Source organism: Cariama cristata, unplaced genomic scaffold (genome assembly GCF_000690535.1).
Source record: "Cariama cristata isolate BGI_N322 unplaced genomic scaffold, ASM69053v1 scaffold35664, whole genome shotgun sequence".
In the NCBI taxonomy this organism is placed as follows: domain Eukaryota; kingdom Metazoa; phylum Chordata; class Aves; order Cariamiformes; family Cariamidae; genus Cariama; species Cariama cristata.
Window position 1 is genome coordinate 13,016 of NW_009614161.1, and position 23,258 is coordinate 36,273.

The 23,258-nt window shown below is 36.2% G+C and overlaps 1 protein-coding gene across 1 annotated transcript; it reads right to left on the reverse strand.

Moving 5' to 3' along the window:
• Positions 1 to 1,077: 1,077 nt before the first annotated feature.
• On the reverse strand, positions 1,078 to 19,884 carry HS2ST1 (heparan sulfate 2-O-sulfotransferase 1). Its single transcript, XM_009699304.1, has 7 exons — positions 19,851 to 19,884; positions 18,271 to 18,509; positions 11,695 to 11,780; positions 7,972 to 8,110; positions 4,338 to 4,435; positions 2,978 to 3,135; positions 1,078 to 1,888 (listed from the first exon to the last, which is right to left on the reverse strand). The coding sequence occupies exons 1-7, from the start codon at positions 19,882 to 19,884 to the stop codon at positions 1,662 to 1,664; spliced, it is 981 nt and encodes a 326-aa protein (XP_009697606.1). The 3' UTR covers positions 1,078 to 1,661.
• Positions 19,885 to 23,258: the final 3,374 nt, after the last annotated feature.

Genomic DNA, 23,258 nt, shown 5'->3' on the forward strand with positions numbered 1-23,258 from the left:
CAGACCATTTTCCATTTTCTTTGTTTTCACTACAACAACAAGCTGGTTAAAGAAACTCCACTTGGTAATTTTAAACTAAGCCTTCAGCATCATCTCTTAGGAATTTAAACCTTTACCATCATTCCGTACTTCCTCTCCTCAGTGCCTTCCCCCATCAAACCCTGTGAAAAGCACTTTAAGAAAAGGCAGGTGTAAGATGTGTAAATACTCAGATCCTTAAGAAAATTCAATAGGAAACAAATTCTTGTCCTCCTCCACTGCTGTTTGCTCTAATGCAGTGGCCCCAAACATCTGTTCTCAAATTTCAATTTACTTCATCTACCAGGTGTTTCACATTGTTCATAATGGCAACTCACAAATTTACAATAGTCACATAAGGCAGTTACATAAATACAATTATGTCAATCAAGTTCACTGCATCTTTCTCAACCAGACTCCACATGACATTTTTCTTCTCGTCCCCTTACCATAATAAAAGGATGAAGACTACATTTCTGTAAAGAGAATCCCTGGACAACATTCTGGTATTGAAGTCAGAGAGGTCACTGAAGTGCATTTCAGCAATGTCCAACAGTTAACTCAACCAGGAAGCAGATGTGATGTTTTTCACTTCACATGTAACAGAACTGGTGCAAAAAAACCACTTTAGTTATTTTAAACCTTTTGGTCCAAATACATAAAATAAGCAGTATTTACAGCATTTTACTCCTTTTGTAAATGCAATGCTTTAAAACACGTTATAAAGCACCTTAGTAAAAATATTCTACAGATAAAAGTATTGAAGTAGTAGGAAAACCCTAACCATACCACAGCTCACTAATGGAGTCATAATATGGATTCACCAATACCTCAGTTTACAATTATTACAAAGAATCCATGGAGAAACTTAATACTGAATTTACGATTTTTATACCACTGTGTAAGGATCAACTAGAACTGCAGACAATACCAACTTTCTTTGTAGTTTTCCCAAACTCAGTCAGTGGTCGTGGGCATAAAAAACAAAAAAACCAACCCCACTGCTCTGATTCTTTAACTTTTTACAATATTAATGTGGAAATGATGTTTTAACACTAATGATTAGTTGTAATTTTTTAATAAAACCACATATATAAATATGGGCAATTCCAGCAGCAGCAGCATTTCTCAGCAGAACATGATTAACCGTCCCAATTAATATCATGTGACATGATTCAAAAAACAAAGAACAGATGTCAACCAGTTATTAACACTACTCATATTGTATATAACCAAAATTTCCATGTTGAAAGCTGGTAAAAATGACTTCCTCTTCACAGAAGTATAAATGAAAATAAATTGCTCTGAAAATTAAAAAGAGCATCAACAGAAGCATTTTTTGTTTATATTTTTAACTAGAACTGCTGTGTATTAAATTGCTCCAAATTAAAGTGTAGATTTCTTCAGGTAAAGGATATTAACTCCCATTGAAAGTATTACATAAAAGAAATGAAGCCTTTGCTTCTGGATTACCAACATTGTTAGCCAGAATCCAACGCCCTGGAGGTGATCCACAGCCCACTTTTCTCAGATCTATAAAGAAACGTCTTGGAGGTCTACAAACAATCTAGTTTCCATTGCTGAGGACTAAGATGATGATGTGACCAAAGATTTAGGTCCACAAATCTAACAGTATAGTGTTCTTAGTTTGATTTAGGGTAAATCTTTTCATAGAAAAAGTTTTGAGCCAGAATATACAATTCTCCATCTTTTTCCCGAACTGCATGTGCTCTGACAAACTGAAATTGCTCCAGTGCAAATTCATAGAACTCATTCTCCATTTTCCAGATTTCAGACTGTTGTAGCTTGGCAATAGTTTCTTTTGTGGGAAGTTTTTTCTCAGTTGTTTTCCTAAGATGAGACTTCTTTCCTAAATGCAAAATGAAAGCAATAACTTCACTTCAAAGTTCACGTGATTAAAAAATGTTTACAGTCCTTTTACTTACAGAGTTTTATACTCTCAGCATGTTGATAAACTCTATTAGAAGTGACAGAATTTAATCCAGAATTTATTAACATAACATGCAGGGTTGGAAAACTGCAGTCTCTCTCACTAAATGTTAATGAATTTTGCATCAGTTCTTTCAATTCTTCCTCCTTACTCTAATAAACCCAGGGAATGAACACTTCATTTAAGAAACAAGATTACTCCACATAATATACTTGGAGCAAGATTGGTCTTTCAAAATTAATTATTTAGATGCTAATCTGGTATCAAATGTTAAGAATTTTAAAAACTGCAGAGCAAGAGACTTCTTTCATGAGACAAAGATGACCAAAATGATGACAGCATTTTCCCTAAGAAGTGCTATGTGTTGCTTTCTAATAAACTTGTTAATCCTACACATCTAGGCTCTATACATCAGACCCTTTTCTCCTTCTATTTGCAGACAGAAGCCCTGCTAAGATGGACCTTTTCTTCATTGTAAGTTGCATGGCCAGCTCCTAGAAACTGAGCTACTAGCTATGCAACAAATGTCTTATTGCAACCCCAGGAAGATAAACATGTACTTGGGCCTTTGTATCCTTTGGGCCTTTTTGCACAGCCAACCAGGTTGCACCAAGCACAGTTAATTTCAGCAGGGCTTCTGAGGAAATGAAAATCTGCCACTGCGAGCCATTTTACAAAACTGAAGCCCTTGCAAGACCTTTCAAGAAATGTTCTGATAAACTCCTGTCACAATTTTTTAGGTGTGGTATACCTACACAACTGCCTTTACCCCTACTTTAAATAATTACAACTTGCGTAAGGTAAGAAGATATTTGGGCTGCCCTCAAAAATTTGTACTAACAGTCTTTTAAAAGAGTTTGTCTCTTCTGCAGGAACATCAGCCAATGGAGAGGCAAACCTGTCAGAGACTCAAAACTATTCATCTAGGTCTAAATAATTCACATTAAAAAAAAAGTGATGAGACGATGAAAAATCCATGGAATCCATGGCAATCAACCATTTAAATACCTGTCCGGTACAGTTCTGTGGCACCCCTGAAGAACCGGGGCAAAGCTGCCTCCAACAACATGATAAAGTCTTCAAGCTCTTCAGTAACTCCCACTAGGAAGTATTCATTAATCAGATTGTATTTGGCTTGTTCCAAAGCCCATCTGCTTCCCACATTCCTAAAACAATAGAGAAGAATTACAGCAAGTTCTGATGTTAGCCAACAATCCTTGGTCCCTCGATGGAGATTACTTCATAACAGGGTATAGGAAAGGCAAGACTCATTTCAAGTTATAACCTTTCCTACCTTCATTTCCCTTTCCAGTTTCTCTTATCTGTGTTCTTATCTAAAAATTTGACTCCTCTAGTTATTTTGACTAATAACTCATTCACCAAAAAACCCACATGTGTATATCGTTACTATCTCTATTAACACAATTTTTGAAGGTTTTACATTTTCTCCATGTCAATACTCAGTCTCCACTTTCACATTAGATACCAGAAATGGTTCTGGTAAGGACACACCTTCCCTTTTGCATCCTACAAGTATAATTCTGAACTAGAAAGTCATTACACCTAATGTGAAGACTTCCCTACTGAAAAACAGATGAAAATTAAAATGGCATTTCTTCCTCCTTTTTATAGCTCTAGATAGAAGGAAAAGATAGGTTCAGAGTTCTTTCCTTCACCGCTTCTCCACCTGGCCCAGGTGTAGACAGGTCTGACCAACAGGCACTGAAAGAGGAGCTCCGAAGTGGCCATTTACTTTGCTCATGTTTGGATGAATAGTACCTTTGACAAATAATTGCCCTTGATTTTACCCAGAATCCTTCAAATCTTTTTTTTTTTTTATTTTTAGTTTGCTAAAGAGTTTTAAGTCTGTGCCATTGTTATAAAACATGCTGCATTGACAGATGGACATGATTTGCTTTTGTTCCAGTTTCTACTAAGTAGCACTGACTACTGGATGTCTGGTAAAGGTTTAAGAAGATAAATTTATCCTGATCTCAATTATTTTATTCTCCTCAGAAACTCTAGGAGCTTGAACAAAATATCTCCATTCAGAAAGACGGATATTGTAGCCTGACATTAGAGAAAAATATCAAGACTCCAAATCTACAAAAAATATTTTTAAAATTGAAAACATCTGTTTTCCCTCATAGCACTGCTGATACAGTATCCTAACATACTACTTGTTTCAAGAACTGCAAGACTGTTTCAATAAAACGCATCTTCAAAAGAAAATACATTACTAAAGTATCTGCTGCTTCACTCTGTCCAGGCCCTTAGACTTTCCCCAATTGTAATATATATTCAAATTTGTTTAGATTTCAGCGCTGATATGCTTGACTAACAACTTAAGCCACATTTATCTCCCTACCAGCATTCGGAGCTGTGGCCACAGAAGAACGGAATTTGAAGCCAAAGTTTCTCTGGAGCACAGTCTGAACCTCCAGCTGCCACACATTCATCAAAGGTCTGGAACAAAGAGAAAATTGAGCTGAGCTTTAAAATCTGGTATATGTATCAAACAGCTCAACCTGGTTAGTTGCTAAATGTAGTGGGGATAGAAAAACACAAGATATGATGTGAAAGGAAAAAAAATTATTTTTTTCAAGCCTTGCTTTCACACTGTTATTAGGAGGACCTATTCATCTCAATTAAGATAGTACTTGGACAGTCTTTTATGGCTAGACCTAATGAACAATTTGATCTTACCTGATATATTTTATATGCCTTTGATATAACATTGATAAAGGCTATATGTCAAAACAAGCAAAAATAGTCAATAAGTGTTGGTATCACTATTTTTCCCTTACAAAAGAAGTCACTAGAGATACAGCATCAAATGCCATCAGGATTTGTGTGATACTGGAATAGCTGGATTTTTATACCACAGAACACTCTGCATTTTGTAGTGGATTAATGGATGTTCTATTACATTTTAAATATTATGACAAATAACTGCCATTTCAGAGGCCAATTTGGTTTTGGCAATTAGAAGAAGTGAAGTCAAGTTGTTCACTGCATAAAGAATATTCCATACAGCATCACTCTACATGGATGACAGCTGTAGCACATAGAGTTCCAGCTGCAGGAACACAGTTACAATAAGAACTCCATTAGCATTGGAAAGAATTTGTAAACATTTTACCCAGTCACCATAAAGTATTTATGATATTTCTAATCAAGATATAAGCCATATATCTAGGACAGATTTTTAAAAAATTATTTAATAACAAGTGATCACACAGACAACTTTTTAGACTGTTTCTTCTGTATAATAACAAGTTTCTGTTCAACACAACTAAGTAAAAATACATTTGCTTGATTATTCAGTGTTAGAACAAGGACAATGCCCTTTGCTTCTATTTTGAGGTGAATTTCCTGAGATAATCTGAAAAATTTACTGACACCAGGCCAAAGCAAGGATTAACCTGTGGTGCCTTGGTCCACATTGCACTTTGAGTTTAGACTAGCTCTTCATGTCACGTATCACAGATAAAAATGCAGCTTAACTAGGAAAACAAGTCATTAGTAGGCTTTCTCTAGCATAGTTCTCTAGAGAAATCTGCACTGATCTATCATGAGTACTTTATAACATCAACAGTACCCAAGAACTAAATTGTTTAAATGCACCTCCTAAATTAGGAATATATATACTAAATATGAACTGGCATCTGTCAAAAGAAAGACGACTTTGGTTACACCTGCAGGTTATTTTATAGTTAATACACAAAAGCAAGTAATTTTCTAAGATTAAATAGGACAGGTCTCCTTCCCTACTTCCTCTTACATACTTGGCTTGACTACTCCATCCAGAGACGGAGTAATCACACTTGTCTTTACAGACTCTGTTCTTGGAGCCAAGCTATCTACAACTTTAGAATCACAAGCATATAGAAAGAAAATGAACACAGAAACTCTTCCATATAAATGCTGTGGCATGGACTGGGAAGGAGCGAGGGTGTAAAGTACATTGAGATTCCTTTCCACTTAATAAAGGAACAATTGACTTCCATTAGAAAGATTGCATTTTTGACCTTCCCTACTTTTCATTTGAAGAGTTCCTAGTGAATCTACTATAACACAAATTAGAATAAATACCAGTGTTATAGACACTGTGATTGGGTGAATCCATTTTTTAGCTTACTGAATTTTGTATCTAATGTATGTAAAACTGACACCATCTACATATATACAGTTTTCTTGGAAACATCATGGAAAAATAGTATTACCTGATTTAAATGAAAGAAATCCTAAAACTCAGTATAGTGAATCAATTTCACTTCAAATGAACTAGAGATGCCTACAGGACAAGTTAAATCCATATGGCAACAACTAAGTCTCAGACCTAAATAAACTGGTATGATAGTGACAAAATGAAAAAAGCATCTTTAATAGAAAAACGTAACATTATTAATGCAATGCATTACAAACATTATAAATAGGAATGCATTTCAATTTATTCCAGCAAATCAGAGCTTACAGTGCAGTCTACCAAGCAGTAGCATTAGGGATTTTGCCTCAGTGTTTCCCAGTGACTACCTAACAAGGCTGTTCAGATTATAATTCAAAACTAAACCAACACTGTTAATACTTATTAAAAAAAAGTGAAATTTAAGTCCTATAAAGAGCTTGAACTTGGAAGCATGCTCAGCCTTCCAACTCATTGATCTCCATCAGGAAGGAATTCCACTAGCCAAATCATGCTCCTCATGAAAAGGAATAGAGTAGATTACAAAAGATGAGATCCTATCTCTTTTTTAAAAAATGTCTTCATGATACCATACCACCAAATCATCTCTGTAGCCAGTTCTATGAAGTTTGGGGGTTTTTTAAGCTTAATTTCAATCTGTTCTGCTTGAAGCTTTCCTTTACCTATGCTGTAGCACATCTGGACAAACTGAGATGCAGTGGCTGAAGATGGCACCACAACATAAATCACAGAAGAGCAGTTAGCAACTGGAAAGAAAAGAGGAATGGTCTGTTCCCAATATTTAAAAAAAACCTATGTGGATGGAGGGGAGCACACAAAATGATTAGTCACATTTATTAGTTGTTACGGTGTTTACAGACTAAGCTGTATTCACTGTGGTTTTTACTTAGTTATTTTTTCAATGACTCTTGGTATTCACACAGTGCTACACTAAATTATCAACATTACAGAAAAATTTCATCAGTTTAAGAAAATATTGCCACTGAAATTTTAAAAAGTGTTTGGCTCTGTAAAGTGCGAAACCTCTTTACATTTTATAAAAGCTTTCACACTGTTCTAACTATATACTATACTCACATACTTAATACCCTACTTTTCTTCCTGATTTAAGAAGAGTCCAGAGCAACATTCTCCAACAAATGTCTCTCTGCAAACCAGGACAGTGGATGCATAAATTCTTTCTGGAATAAATATATTACGGAGCCTAAATGATGTTGCCATTCTGAAACTGTACCAGTAATCAAGGTTTGAATATGCTAACCTGAACTACTTCTATAGCCACCTAAGACAGAGGAAGAAAGTAAAGAAAAGTATAAATCATACTCCACAGTTTTCAAGCAGACTCTTTATACAATTCTATTGCAATACTTAATTTTTTTTAAAAAAAAAAGTTTGCTAATTTTAAGAAAAATAAACATCAAAGCCAAAGCATCAGCAGTTCTACAGCTTTTGGTGAAAAATGTCTCTCAGTCTTCAACAAGAAGAGACGTAGATTTCTTACATGGGAGAATAAGTTTAACTTGATACTGACAACTCTGGATACCTGAAAACATTTTTTAAATTTTTTTTTTTTTTTAACAAATTGCAACATAAAGTGAATTTATAAGGTTACAAAGAACATAGTTAATGTTACACTCTAGTCTAGTATGGATACAAAGGGGAGAATATAACTTAACAAAGCCACCATCATCACCAAGGCTGATACAAGAACTATCTAGTATTTATCAGGACATTTTTTTCAATTGTTTTCACTTAATTTTAGTAAGAACAACAGATATAATAAAGCATACTTTACCTTTTTATCCCCTTGTTTTCGCCTCCGTAGCCCTGGTCTGTAATCATCTCCAAAGCGCAGAAAGTAATAATAAGAAACTAGTCGTTCTATGGGATCTCTTATGACATTTATGTAAATTGGTTTCTTTTTAACACCCAATCTAAAGTAAAGGAGGGAAAAAATGTCTTTTAAAGGCCAAATCAAAGCCTCTCATCTAATACTTAAAAGCCTGTCTCTATTGATACAACTGAAATCTATATACAGAGACAATGACGGTTACTGATTGCTTCCTCTCATCCCCATATCCAGTGCATTACGTGGATGTGAAAGTCAGTTCAGTTTCAGTTTTCCCAGGATTGTGATTTTAGGTTTTATTTTATTAGAGAAACAAACAAAACTGAAATATTCTCACACAATAGATACAAAAAATGTTCACACAACCATCCTGACTCTAGAAATGCCTTAATCAGTGTAGCAGCCACATACATGTTTATAATAAGTACAAGGAAGTTTGATATTGAGTTCCTGCCCCCCTGAACTGTGCTATGCAATGCTGCAAGTGGTTTTCCTGGCAGGTCTCCAGTTGTCAGAGACATGAACTTGTAACAGAAGGAAGACAGAGCTGAGAGCCCATCCATTACCTGGGTTGAATCCATATGGCTATGCTTATTAAATATAAGCCTAAGATAGTATCTGTAACCACATTAACTTCTCTATCTAAAGATACAAAATTTTGCCTTAGATATTTACCCTAAGCAGAGTTTGATTTACCGTGGTACCAACAGGAACCCTGATGTAATGAGGTGGTAAGCTCATAGGACACACAAGAAAGATTTAAATCACCAAAACTGTTTTGTGCAAATGCTACCTTTCAGTGATCTACGTTCAAGCTTTTATGATACATTTCTCAGTTTTATTTTCTTTTCCATTTGAGACATTACTGTGGCAAATAAATATGGTATCTAAACATTAAAGAGGTTATATCACAATGGAAATTGCAAGTGTGACAAGTTCCTTGAAGTAAAGCTAGGAGCTGGAAAAAAAAAAAATTCTCTTCTGTTCCCATGCAAACTGGGAAAGTATTCTGCATTGATGGAGAGTCATTCAAGCCTGCTAGCTTGGCTAAAACACAGAGTGCTCGTAGTTTTAAGATGCACTACCATTATTGTCAAAGTGGTACTCCATAAATTATAATACCAGGTACTGCTGATATGAGGAACCTTAAGTTGAAAAGCTGAAGAACAGAAACATAGAAGAAGCAGCAGAAAAGAGGAAGCTGGGGAAAAAAAAAATTAAAAGGCATTACTTTGGCAAAAGACCAGCACTACATATATATAAATTGTTAAAGGCTACAGAAAGAGCAACTGATTCTTCAGATGTTGCCAGCAGAGTACCAATGAATCAGACTGTAGCATTTAAAGGTGGCATTGCTGACATCTGCCTGTATGCCAGCTCTTACTCCTCAAAGTCCACAAAATAGGAACATGTGAATGTTTCAACCATTTTGATGCAAAGTCCAGACCTTAAACTGCACCCTCTTTCAGGTCCACTGAAGTGCCTGAGACATGCACATTTGTCCCTTTCTACAGACTCTACTGCAAGTGCTGTAGCAGGCTATAACAAACCATTTCGATATAGTAGCAGCCCCAACCAACAATATGTATCTGTGGGTTCAAAGAAGGTGTAAAAGCCCTTGGAAATGTTTGTGTTGGATTGTACATTCATACGGGTTTGCACATGACTTCACAAAACTAGCTTCAGTTACGGTAACAGAAGCCACTTACAATAGTAACTTTATTAATAATGATGATAATTTGGCAACTGCATTGTCAAAGAACTTTTTTCCCAATCATTTACCACAGAAAATAGTGAATAAGGGTGGATCAAAAATTGAAAAAAGAGGAAAAAAAAAATTAAACTTTTATTACTGTAATTTCTACATGGATGCATTATGACAATCTGTCCTCAATACTGTAAGTCATCGATTGAATCCAGTACTTAAGCTTCAGTATAATTTAAGAGGTACTTCTGATACTAGACAGTGGACCTAAGTCTGATGTTAGCATATAAGCTGGCATAGACTTTTCTGAAATATTTTACACTTCTCAAGTACAAGAATGTTCACTACAAGAACGTACCTCACAGCCTTAAAAGTGTGGGCCTTGCCAAGCACAACCAGAGTATTCAAGGTATTATTTTAATAATGAAAACCCAAAGTATGAGAAAGCAGGCTGTTGTGGGGAAAAAATAAATCATTTAGGTAATAGGATAACAAACAACAAAAACAAGGATAACACAGTCCTGGAGGGAAGATGCAAATGAAACAAATCTGTGAAACTGCTTAGATGCTTTCTAGATGTAAAATAATTATTTTAGTTTAAGAAGTTCGAGTATCTGAAAATGTTTTCAGCTTTATGAAGTGAGTAATGTATAAAATAACATTCACCTTCACTGTTCCAGAAAGTTGTTATTCAGTTCAAGGGTTTATTAATGTTGCATCATTTTAAAATTTAAAAAGGCAGAAAGGAAGCTAATGAAATTTGATACATTTTATTTGATTGATTGATTTGCAATTAAGACTTCTTGCTTGTTACTTCTTGTAAATTTCAAGGTTTTGTTTGGTGCCATTGGTAATTTCCAGCTACTACTGTAGTTTTTAGCATTTTCTGTTATATAGCATACTGTACTGGGAATCTGTGAAGCTGTCACTTCCCCTTCTCATTCTTTGTAATAAAAAGTTAGGATTAAAAAATCAGTGTACCTAACAATGAATAATTAAAACCAATGACTAAACAAAATAAATTCTCACATACAAAAAAATTATTTCATTAAATAAATGTTTTAATACACAGAAACATAACATTACTGAGGACTGACCATCAGCAAGAGGTAAAAGTAGGGGTTACTGGTGTGTGTGCAGTCGAATATGCTGAGATCTGAAAATTCCACTTTCAATTTTAAACCATTTTCCGCACACTGCAAGTGCAAGATGAAGCATTGCCTAGTAAGGGGCTTAAGCAAAACTGACTTCCCAGTTCAAGAGGAGGTTTCACAACACTGAGCTACTTAGGATCACTGCTTTAGATCCAGAAGCAAAAATAAGACAAGAAAAGAAACACAGGGAAGTAGGAATACAGATACGATCCTGAACCTTTGAAGTCACTGGGAGGATTTTTACCTCATTTTCTTTTAAATTAATTTTAGAAGTAGCAGGATTTAACTCTACAAGAATTATTTCAATGTTTTTTACGGCAAGTCAAACTACTGTAGGCCAGAAAACTGCTTTAACATATAACTTTTAATATTTTGATTAACTGTAAACAGATACTCTGATAGAGAAGAACTACATAACTTAAGAGGCCGGTGGTATTACTTGTTACATGAAACATATTTGAGAACAGGTATCTTAAACTTCCCAGAATGGGAAGCCAATCCTAAGGCAGAACTGCCAGCATTCCAGAGAAAAGCCAGGATTTTCAGTAAAACAAGCTTGTAATTCAGACAAGGAATACTAAACCTAGCATATAGTTTTAAAATGAGACTCGGCTACATTTTATCATGTAAAAAGACAAGAGAAAACTATGAAAATCAAAACCCAAAATTGCTCATCATAGGAATTTCAGTGTGTGAATTTTTCAAAACTGCAGTTATCAGACTTATCACTAGAGGGCGCCAATATCCCAGCTGGATCCAAGCAACTTAAACTACTATGCTACTCAATAGATAAATCCAAGGGTAACATACTTTGCAAAGTCCAAATAAGATATGTGTCCATGGTAAAATCCTGGTTTCATTTCCTTCCAGGAAGTCACATTCTTCACAAATCGCACCTGTAAAAGCAGACAGCAGAAAGTGTTTCTGTACAGCTGGTACACATTAAATTTCCCCATACATGGTGTTTTCTGATTTGTAAGTACAATCTTACAACACATTAGAAAAAAGTCTAGTTTGAATATTACCAAAGAATCTGTGCCAGCTAAAATAGACTTTTCTGCAAGCATACAGATTACTTAATTTAGATCATCAAAATTTAATTATCAGAAACTAAACACAAGCCGAATACAGCAATCAGAAGGGCAATTCATAGAAGGCTACCACAAAAACATTATCAAGACGAACATTTAAATTTTTGTCCGTCCATTTTGTTTGTAATTTGAAAGGAATGTGGAATTCCCTCAGCAAGATGTAGAAATGCAAGCACACCTTTGATGGAATTGTCTGATCTGTATTTAGTCCCTCGAATAAAAGTGTACCAGATTTACAAGCGCATTCTTAGACCTATTTTACTGGGACATAACAAGTCTGATGGTTCATTTGCTCCCCCATCCCAAAATACAAAGCATGAGTAATCCAGAGATTTTATATATGTCTGCAGTATAAATTAGATCTATAGTTTACCGTTTTGAAGTTACCTTAAGCCTAACATTGCAGTGAAAATTCCATGTTAAAGCATGAAGTAGCCCTTAAATAAGGGCTGATAAAGCAGTTATCGGCAAACTTCACAAAAATAGGAATAGCTTTACATTTTAAAGAACAAAATAAGATACAAGCCCCAAACCAGAAAGTATCATCAAATTAAGCAGGACATGCAAATCCTGATATAACTTGGCTTTATTAGATGAACAGCATATTTTAACATCAAAGCATTTAACTCTGAAAGTTATTTCAAAACTAGTGAATTGGATAATAAAGAAAAGATGATAAATTTGTACTGCCTGAGCTGTCTGACAATGATATGCCATTTCTGAAGCCGAGAATTAGAAGATAGCGTTCCCTGCACATCTGCAATATCTTTTCTGTTACACAGTGACATAGATAACCATGAAGATACTGAGGTGAGACAAGAGAGTCAAAAAAGGAAGGTTTGAGAGCTCGAGACAACACACTAACATTCTGTAAGGTCTAATGGATTGAGAATGGCCTGAAACATTATATTTTTTTTATTTATTATAACCAATCAATTGAGGATTTTAAGAGGCAAGACTGGCCTGCTGCTATTTCTTCAAATGTGCAAAACTTGCAGTCTAGGATTTCAGAGGTTGATAACTTTACTTATTTCTTCAAACACTGGTTCTTGGACTCTCAGGTAAAGGAAATGCATAATACTTTTTAGTAACAAGCAGCATTCATTTTTTCAGTGTACAAGTTTAACAGTCTGGGGCATTTCACAATTTAAACCATATATTGCACATGAAAATTGTGGCAAATCTAGCTGAAAAGCACTGCACAGTATGATACAATGGTGTTTCATAAACTGCATTGGCTTTCTGTCTGGTTTTGTCCACAGCACAAACTGATAATATATCTATGAGGCTTTTAATCCAGTTGAACTACCTTTACTGCTACTGAAACAAACCACACTTTTATTGACTCTATCTTTCAAAGATTAATGACAAAATATTTTGTCATTAATATTTCTATACCTGGGAAAGAAGCTTCCTAAATGCAAAGTATGGATTACCCTCCTTTCCCTCATCCCCAAAATGTCATGGTTGGTTGATACAACTTCGCAAGTAAACCAGTTATGCTACCTATTGTGTGTAGTGCAGCATGCATATGAAGGCTTACATTTCAGTTACATTTCCCTGAGCGAGCTTTCTGAAATCTAGCACTAGCTAGATTTCAGTTGCTAATAGATTTGGACTAGACACAGGGAAATCTTAAGTGCAAAATCCCAAGGGTTAGTTCTGTCTTGGATCCCCATGCCACCATCTAGCATCAAACCTTAGATGTTCTAGTAATAGTTTAAAAAGTCCTTTATTGTCTTTGTCTTACAAAGTCACCTGCTAAGGAAATAATTTTTATGAACATAGGATGGATGTTCTAGCCTTTTATTAGCTTTAACACCAGGCAAGCTAACAGAAGGCAAGAAAGGTTTTATAAGACAGCTGTGACATTTACATCTGCCTTAAGATGGACCAGCAACATGCTGTGCCCCTGAGAACTTAAGTTTTTAACACCTATAACTAGCCTGCAGGCAAGAGATTCCCCCACACACACACCCAGTTTGCAGCATTCCAAAAATCAGAATTGTTCCAGGTCACAGCCTAATGAGTCCGAATTCACACATTTTAGGGCAGAGATGAATATTGCTTGCTGCTTCATACTGTTAAATATGATCAATTTTACCTTTCTTTTCAGGGCTTAGCAGATACTGGAGCTTTCAAGAGACTGAGCAAGCTTCTCCATCTGAACCAAACTGAATAAAATTTGAGGTTACTTTAAAAGTTCAAATAGAAATGAATGGAATTCCTGTGAAGTTGTTTCCTGGTGCTTTTATATAATCAGCTACAAAGTTGCTTCACAGGCTTTAGTGAGAAATCAGCTGAGCTTCACTGAATTAAAAAGCCACTGGGGGCGTAAGATGTCCTGAAAGGTAAGCTAAATACATTCAGTTTCTAGGATGATAAGAATTTAAAACAAGTCCCAGTGAGCCAAAAGAAAAAAAAAAAAAGAGAAAGAAAAAAACAAACCAAAACAACAAAAACCCAGCATACTTGGTCTGAGCAAAAAGCCCTGGGAAATCTGTGCGTGCAAACCAAAGTGATGCTATAAACTGACATCTCTGTCTACTAACTGCTTCCATCAATCCCTCTTCTCTACATACACACCCTCTGTCCCCAAAAGGTGGTAGAGTCATTACCCTGTGGCCTGGTATCACATGGACTTTTGGAAACTAACAAAGCCCCAGCCAGAATCATTATATTCTAGTTTTGTTCGTCAATTGCTGAATAACTGACTTAAAATTACCAATAACTGGGGGCATCAATATCACAAGCCCAGCCTGGTGAGGACACATGGGGATTTTCCATTTGAACTACAAAAAAAGGGCTCTCAAGTAAGATTGAAGACCAACACAGTGTCCCTATTAAAGGAAATCTCAGATTGAGATTTAAAGACCAAGCACAATGAGATGACTGAATCAGAACCCCTCTGCAGGAAGGTGCTGGTAGCTTAGCTATCCAAATGGTCATACAAGCTAATAACTTACACAGTTAGCTCTAAATCAAAAAGTCAGCAATGCTGGAAACAGGCTAGCAGCACACCTTGGGCTGCATGCCATGAGAAACCACAGGCAAGCTCAAGGGAAGGGCAGGCGAGAAGCAATTTTGTGAGATGGTGAAAAGACAAGAGGTCACCAGTTCAGCCACAGTACAGCCAGGATACCCGCCTCACATGAACAGTTCTTTCTCAGAAAGAAAAATACAATTGGCCCATGTACAGCAGTGGACACTAGTACTCACCAGGCCACCTAACTCGAAGAAAAAAATTCTTAAACATTCAGGAGCACATGACAATACTTCCACTTCTAACAGAGTCACTGCAGCCTTTTACTTGTTGCACTTCTGACAGCTATTGAAACCTTCACCAGCAGAGGAAATAAGTACTACTAAAGTCAGCATGAGTGTGCTATCCTCTGAGAGGCCACTGTTTTAGAACACATTTGGAAGCAAGATTATATATTTTCAGGTTGCTTTTTTGAGAAAAATGGAGAGAGAAACTGCAGGAGAAAAAAGAACAAGGAACAGAAAACAGCAAGCTGAGGGAATGAAATGCTGGGTAATTGCACCATGGCTTTTCTACGTTCAAAACAACAGTACAGAGAACATGTTCTCATACCCCCTTTTCTAATAATATACCAAGAATAAACGCTGCAAGACAGAACAGTAATTTCATTTTAAATGTTTTAGATGACAATTCCACCACATAACAAAAAAGCTAAAGTTTGTGCGGCTGGTATGCCACCCAACTAGCCATAACACAGGCATACTTGTATGGACAAAAAGTATCAGTGCTGAAACATGCAAGCAACAACTAAAATCCAACGGAACAACTACTCTGATTTAATGAAAGCAAGTGTTTTTGTTACAGACCACATAGGTCAGAAATGCAATGTGGGCAACATGGCACTCAGCTTGCTGCAAAGAAAAGGCCCAACCTGTGGAAAGAGGGGCAGTTCCCAGGATCCTGCTGTCAGAGAAGCTGCAAAAGAAAGGAGGGCTGCTGTGACAAGTTCCATCTGAAACTAAAATGAATGTGTTAGGGACTCTTCTCAGATTACCTCAAATCAGATACAGATTATATTTGGAGTGGATTTTAATAGGGTTTTTTTCAGATTGCATTCAAGAACTAAAGGTTTCACACATGGGCAGAGAACTTAAAATCTGTTACTGAATTAGAGTAGTTTGGAAAAAGTACAGCAGAAGTAGTGCATAATGGAAGGTTCACTATTTTACATATTTATGTCAGGCTCAAGACAATCTTCACCTTGCTTAGAGAGATTTGCTTTAACAAACACTATCACTGACAAAACAATTTTGTCTCTATGATGTGTTTATGTATTTTACTGCTGGAGCATATACACCTAATGCACTGAAGTGAGCTATACTGATGAAGGTGGCATGTGAATATTTCCTGCAAATCCAAGCCCACAAAGAGTAAACCTCATCAGCTACTACTCAGCACCCCTGCCATCTCCAGAATTATGTGTTATGACTTACAATGGCAAGTTGCTATCTCAATATACTAAAGATAGATGATTATTTCTTCTTCTTTGAACAACTATGCAAGATATAAAGTTTTTCATTGTCAGCATCTCCGAGGTAATGGCCACTGAAGAAGAGGGGTATTAATTGTCTAATTAAACAGCATAATTTATCACCTTGGACAACAGCATAGTATCAAATGAAGGTAGGACTGCCAGTATTCTATACATGCCCAGCATTAGTGGATTTTCATTTTTCAATAGGTAATTATTAGAGGGAAGATGAGGAGGAGAATTTCTTTCAGACAAAATGATGCCAGTAAAGAATAAATTTTATTTGAATGAAATTCAAACAAAAGTAGAAATTTAAGGCAAGGTTGCCTATGTTTAATTTATACCATCAATGACTAGCTCTCCTATCCTTCAGGACAGACCACTGCAAGTCAAAGAGACATCTTGACAAAAACACAATCTGTGGTTGGAAGTGTAGCACTAAGTATCACTGACTTGAGCATGATTGTTAATTAACAGATACAGGTTTGTTAAATCTTTTGAAAAATCACTCTGCTGTCAGCGCACAGCTCTTTAGTACTTGTTTGACACAGCAGAGAGGGCTATAGGGATGGCTACCAGGTTTACTCTTGGTAATCTCAGCTATCACGTATGACAATATCACCTTCATATTTAGGAAAAGATTTCACAACACCAAAAACCCAACAGTGACACAACTCCACTGTCACAAAACAGGTTCCCAAGTCCCACCCCAAGTACACTCTGTGTCCCCTGCACTGAGTTCCCTACCTCAATCTTTCTCCTACATACAGAACTGAAAGTGGAGGGCCCGTTAATGTCTGCTTCCCCTCGCCCCACTGCAGCAGCTGTGCTGAGCTGCTTCTGCCTGCAGGCATGCACTCAAAGGAGCTGGAAGCCTCAGTGCTGACATGCTGCAATGCAGAACAGCTCCTGCCTCTGCTGCGTATCAACTTAAGATGATCTGCATACAACCAGTAGTACATACCCGAGAGTTTGGAAACATTTGTTTTACAGACAGGGATGATGACACAGTGATGTTTCAGACCTGTGGCCTGAGTTCCCTGCATGTGCACCCACGATGAGCAAAGTAGTATTATTTTAAAATCACAAAACAAAAAATCTACTTCCTCACCACACCCCACCCCAAGAAAAACAAAGCATTGATCCTTCATCATCTTTTTTAAATATTCATCATCTGATGCAGTGGTAGCCATGATCATTTGTAGCCTGCGACTACACTGATTTTAGTGAGAGCTTTAAGGGGATGCAAAATGACCTATCCTTTAGAGTGCAACCTATTTACAACCACTTCTTTCTACCTGTTTTTTATCACCTGTGAGACCTGACCAGACCTAGTACTGAAGACAGAAGTATAGCCCTGACAACATGGCACAGTGCCTGCACTACTCAGAGAGGAAATCACGTAAGACTGCATTCACTGCAGATGGAGATGACAGGCAAACAGTATTACACAGCCAAAAGGCAGACAGTTGACAATATAATAAACTTTTACAGTTATAACAACAAAGGTAGTTTCTGCCCTAGCTGTGTTCCTTTTTAGCTTTGTTTTTGTCTGATAAACAGACACCACCTTCTTCAGTAGCCTAGCAAAAACCTAAACCTATTATTTAATAAATAATATTAACTCTCTACAAAGAAAATACAAACACATTAGAATTCATTTGTATTGGAAAATGTGACATAAAAGCCAATTCCATCAGACCATATAAGTTTGCAATATCAAAGAAGTTTTCAGTACTTTCCACTTGTTTAATAAAGACATCCCAAATGGAGCAGCTTACCTGATCTTGCAGAGACATAACAGGATTATTCTTGGTTGTATTGATATGTAGAACATGATATTTGTTCTTCGCACAAAGATCATAGGCAATATTTGTGAAGGATGTGCTGGCAGTCTTAGGTACTCTGTTGTAAATAATCACCACATCATCTTCTTCATCCAGTGCCACATCTTGTCGGGGGCCATCTACTGTATGACGTTGTTCTATTTCTCTGACTTCATGTCTGGCAATAGCCCTTTCTGTTAAGGATAACAAATACAAAATTTCAATGTAAATATCACCAATTTTGAAGTTCAAACCATAGAACACAAATAACCTGGTGAAAAGCAGTAAGTCCTCAGCAGTAAGGGAAACACTGGCTGTCACATATATTTGACACATCTGAAGCAAAACTTAGTCTATAAAATGTATGAATGATAAAAGGCGAGTTAGTCTGACATAGAACATGAAGACTAGAAAACAATACGCTTAGGGAACACATACCATGTTCTGTGACTCACACTAATGTTACTGAAAGCCATTGTCTCTAAAGAAAAATGTCTATCATGCACTATCAAAATGGTGACATCCCCAAAATATCCCAAATAATTTCTATAAAACACTCATTTAAAAATTATAATAGAAGGAATAGCTCAAGCAATTTGGAGAATATGAATTTTCTGAAAACAACAGAAATAGTAACACTAGAGATTTAGTCAATTAACTGTGTAGAGGCGCTGGAATTCAGATGAAACCATTGTTTTGTTATTTCAACTGATACAAGCCCCAAGTGTTAAGCATTACAATAAATGGGTGTGCAAAAATTCAATTAGATTTATTAATTTCAAGTTTGACAAGAATAGAAGCAAGAGGTGCTTACGAAACAGTTAACATTAAGGTGAAGAGTGATCGCCGAGTATTGAAATGCATCAAATACATCAAAAAGAAAGAAACATGGAAAAGCAAGCTATGAACAAGACATTTTGGCAAGGTGAGTACACTGCAAATAAACCATTTTTCCTTTTACGCAAAGGGCAATACTCTGAGTAATTGAACTCTGCTTCAAGTGCTAAAAGCCTATTTGGAAAATAAAAACCACAGTATTACAGCTTTTTTTTTTTTTTTTGGCTGCCGCTGAATATCAAATACTTTGTGCTGATTCAGACACAGCTTTGTTCTGTTCTAGATAAGTATATACTTTAATACAATTCGTAATACAGATGTCAAAGCATGTTTTCGGATTCACTTATTGTGATAGTGCCTTTAATAATTTATTCAAAGAAACCTGCGTTGGCCAACAGTGCAAGCTTTAGTCAGTGCCCTAAGAGTAACCTGTAATTCTCTGTATTATGTTCTTACACAGGGTATAGCTCTTTCTGGATGACATGCTTTTAACAGCAGCAGCTCTTGGCCTTTACTTCCCTTGGTTCCTGTAACCCAGCTCCTTCTATTCTCTTTCACCACATCTCTTTAATTATAACATAAAATCACTTTTAAAGCAAAATCATTAAGCTGTGAACACCACTAGCCTGTAATTCCACATAAATTGTCTTCAACTACAAACTTCCATCTGTCTGAAATGCTTCAAAGCTTAAACTCACTCGCTCTCTCATATGCTCGTATCTCACACCCCATAACTAAGTTACATCAGTATGAAAATGTTTGTAGAAAATGCTTATTGAGTATATCTCAATTTTCCACATGGCATCTGTTGCTCCCCACTATATCAGTCACAGTTTTTGCTCCTTCCTTTCTCATTTGCTACGTTCTCCCATCACTGCTGGCAAATGTCCTATTTTGGAAAGAGATGAGGCAACAGACTCAAGTTTCATCCGTCTGAAGATGGTTACAACAAAAAGGGACCGGCAACTCTCCCCTTCCTGCTAGTAACAGATTAGAGGAAGCATTTGGTAGGGGACATAGTTAACCACATGGCTGCCCAAGGTTACATGGATACTGAATACCACCTAGAAAGGCTGAAATGAAACAAACTTAATTTGTATTTTCTACACCAGAGTAGTAGATCTCAGCTAGATTTGATTCATAACTGCACAAAACTCCAGGGCTGATGAGGCTGGCTGGTATAGAGGGAAGCTTCCCCTTTCACATGTAAGAAGTAATCATTTGTGAGAAACAGACATGATTTGCAAGAGCGGTGATGAGAAGTGTCCCTCTAATGAGGTATTTGAAACCATGATGAGCCAAGAATTAGTGTGATAAGTGCACTTTAAAGGCTATGCATAAGATACAAAAGATGTATGATTAGATACAATTAGCAGAAAGGCTGTTGCATACAATCACCTTCAACTTTGTATGGTGAGAGAGGAATGCAAGAACCCATGCAAGGAGGAGAACCTTCACAAGTGTGAAGTACACAGGCAGTTCTATTATCAAAGAATAAAGAGGCTTTAAATTTCAAATTAAAATGAAAACTAATCTTTAGGATGAAGAACTGAAATCACCTTTTTGAAATAACTGCAATAGTTAAAAACCAAAAGCTGAGAGGAAGTGCAGGATATAAACTGCTGAAGTGCAAGGGAAGTTAAAGCTAGTGAGAAGCAGATGAAGCACCTGAAAGTGTCTAACCTGGTCAGCCATCCTAAAGGCCTATTTCACTGTAATCTATCAATAATACAACAAGGAAAACTGCAAGTTTTGTAAAAGTGCACATTTTTTCCCAGTCACGAACAGTCTGCAGTTTTGCCTGTGAAGTCAGGAAGCTTTTTTGTTACTTTCTGAAAAGTCAGTTTAACTCTTAAAATGGCACGTGATTTGATCCACATGCATTTCATTTTATTTATTTATTTATCTGGGGAGGGGGAAGAGGTCCAGTAATGGTAATACGCAACTGAGAATAGTCTTTGGGATAACTAGTTAATCAGGAGTTAGAGAATCTGAGGAGTTGATGGGCATTTGATTAACTACTTCACTTGCTCTTCTATAAAATTTCAATAATCTTCAAAGTAAAAGTCCTGTAATGGACGAAAAAAGAACATTGCTTAAATGTTTTTAGAAGTATGGTAGAAAGTGTAATGTATGTTCTAATGACTTTTTACGTGTGGAAGATAGGGAGGAAAAAGATGCCAGATATTTAAGTGTATTTTGTTCACCAAAAATCTCCTTAGATGACAGCCCTGCAAATTTAACTTTGATTATGAGAACTTGTTTACATAAGGTGGGATTGGTTTCACTGAAATCAAATTGAAAAAAAAATATTAGGTTAGGTAATTTCTTTCCTATCAGGGATCCTGTGGACAAAATGATGTCCTACAGTCTCATTGCTTTCATTGCATTCTATTTAAACTTGATTTTGTATGAAAAACATCTAGGCAAAATTATTAAGAACCAAATGTCTAAACTGGGTTAAAACTCTCCACACTAAGTTTGAAACTAATTAACTTCATCAATTTAAAAAGATAGGCAGCATTTAAGCAAGCAGTACTTTAAATACAAGACAGATTTTCATAGTAATATAATATAGGACAATTCTAAGGCATAGAATATTCTGTCTCTCACTTTGTATTACTACCTGTTTAGGTTCACTGTAATAAATAATTACTATACAGTCAGGAAAAATGCTCTTCTGTCATCTGCAGTTGTCCTACATGCAAACTTTCATCAACTGCAAGGACAGTTTGTACACAGGCAGTACCATATATGATCAGTGTAATAAAGGTTATTACACTGGTTATTTACCAGTAGATTAATTACTTGCAGAAAGTCTTCAGTTGGTAGAAGTAGCTGTTTTGTAAACAACAAAACAAGTTTATTTTCTCACCTCTTTGTCTACATGTTCTTTGAAATCCTCCTTTATCCCATTTCTGTAACTGTCAGCATCTTCCCATAACTTACATTTCTTGAGCCATCCCCTTGTAGCAACAAACCAGGAAATATCATGGCTAGCAACAAGCTGGTTTGCCAGTCAGATGCTACCAGAAAATAACATATAATGGGCAAGTTATGTCTTCTCCTTCAGCAGAAGCACTAATAGCAACATTCAATCTGTATGTCACCATTGATTTTGGAAAAATTAGAAGTTATTTATCTTCAAGATCCCTGCCCTTTCAAGTCAAAGCAGTTTGTCAACAAGTTTAGAAGTTATTAACAGGAAAAGTAACACTTGGAGAGGAATGGACAGACTAAGTTTGATTACTTAGCCCTATTTTGTTAGGATCTCAACTAATAAAATCACCTGTGAAAATGCATCGGACCCACAATACCTATAAAAATATTTGGAAACCCAACTGAACAATATTTACATCATTATAGAAACAAATCACTCAACTGAACAATATTTAATAATTATAGAAAAAAATCACTGTGATCATAAGCAGTTATTTGTCTACATTCCTTGCACATTCAAACAGATGAATGTCTTAGGTAAAACAAGTTAATTAGCATTTACTTCAAATCCAAGTGTTAACTGCATACAAAATATTATCTTCCCAAACAAAATAAAGTAGCATGGATTTTAACAACTTAAAGGTTAAAAAACCAAATATTTCAATTCCCTCACATTTTTCACAAAAGCCTAAGAACCTCCTGGGATTTCTTAACAGGAAAATCTATCAAACTCTATAGCTAATCTATAGCTCAGCACTTACCACTCTTGCTGAAGGATTCATTTTGAGCCTCGCTGGCTGTCAAAGTCAAGTCAACTGAGTAACTGGAATTCAGAGCACACCGCCCTACTTCCCCAAACTATGCTCTTCATCCTCTATGTCTACTTTCCTTCTTATGTATCTACAGATATTATTTAGGCTTTCTCTTCAATGTGTCTCATGCGCCTGCCGTACTTCCTTGTGAAACCTCCCACTCAGATGAGGAAAGGCTCAGTCTTAAAATAAATTTTAGCTCAGCAGCCTTCAAGTGTTGCTCATCAGAATAAAAATAAGTGGAATCAGACTTCACTCACACTAACTTCTTGTAAAGGAACTGGACAGCTAGTATTGATAGCACCATCCCTGAGCAAACAGTTGCTGTATTTCTATGATACTGGATGCCACTTC

Excerpts from the sequence above, each read along its gene's own strand:
- HS2ST1 (XM_009699304.1), bottom strand. The coding sequence starts at position 19,884 with ATGGGGTGTGAGATACGAGCATATGAGAGAGCGA. Across the intron at positions 11,781-18,270 it reads TTATGTCTCTGCAAGATCAG|GTGCGATTTGTGAAGAATGT; the intron begins GTAAGCTGCTCC and ends CTGCTTTTACAG. Across the intron at positions 4,436-7,971 it reads GAAAACAAGGGGATAAAAAG|ACCTTTGATGAATGTGTGGC; the intron begins GTAAAGTATGCT and ends TCTTTGTTCCAG.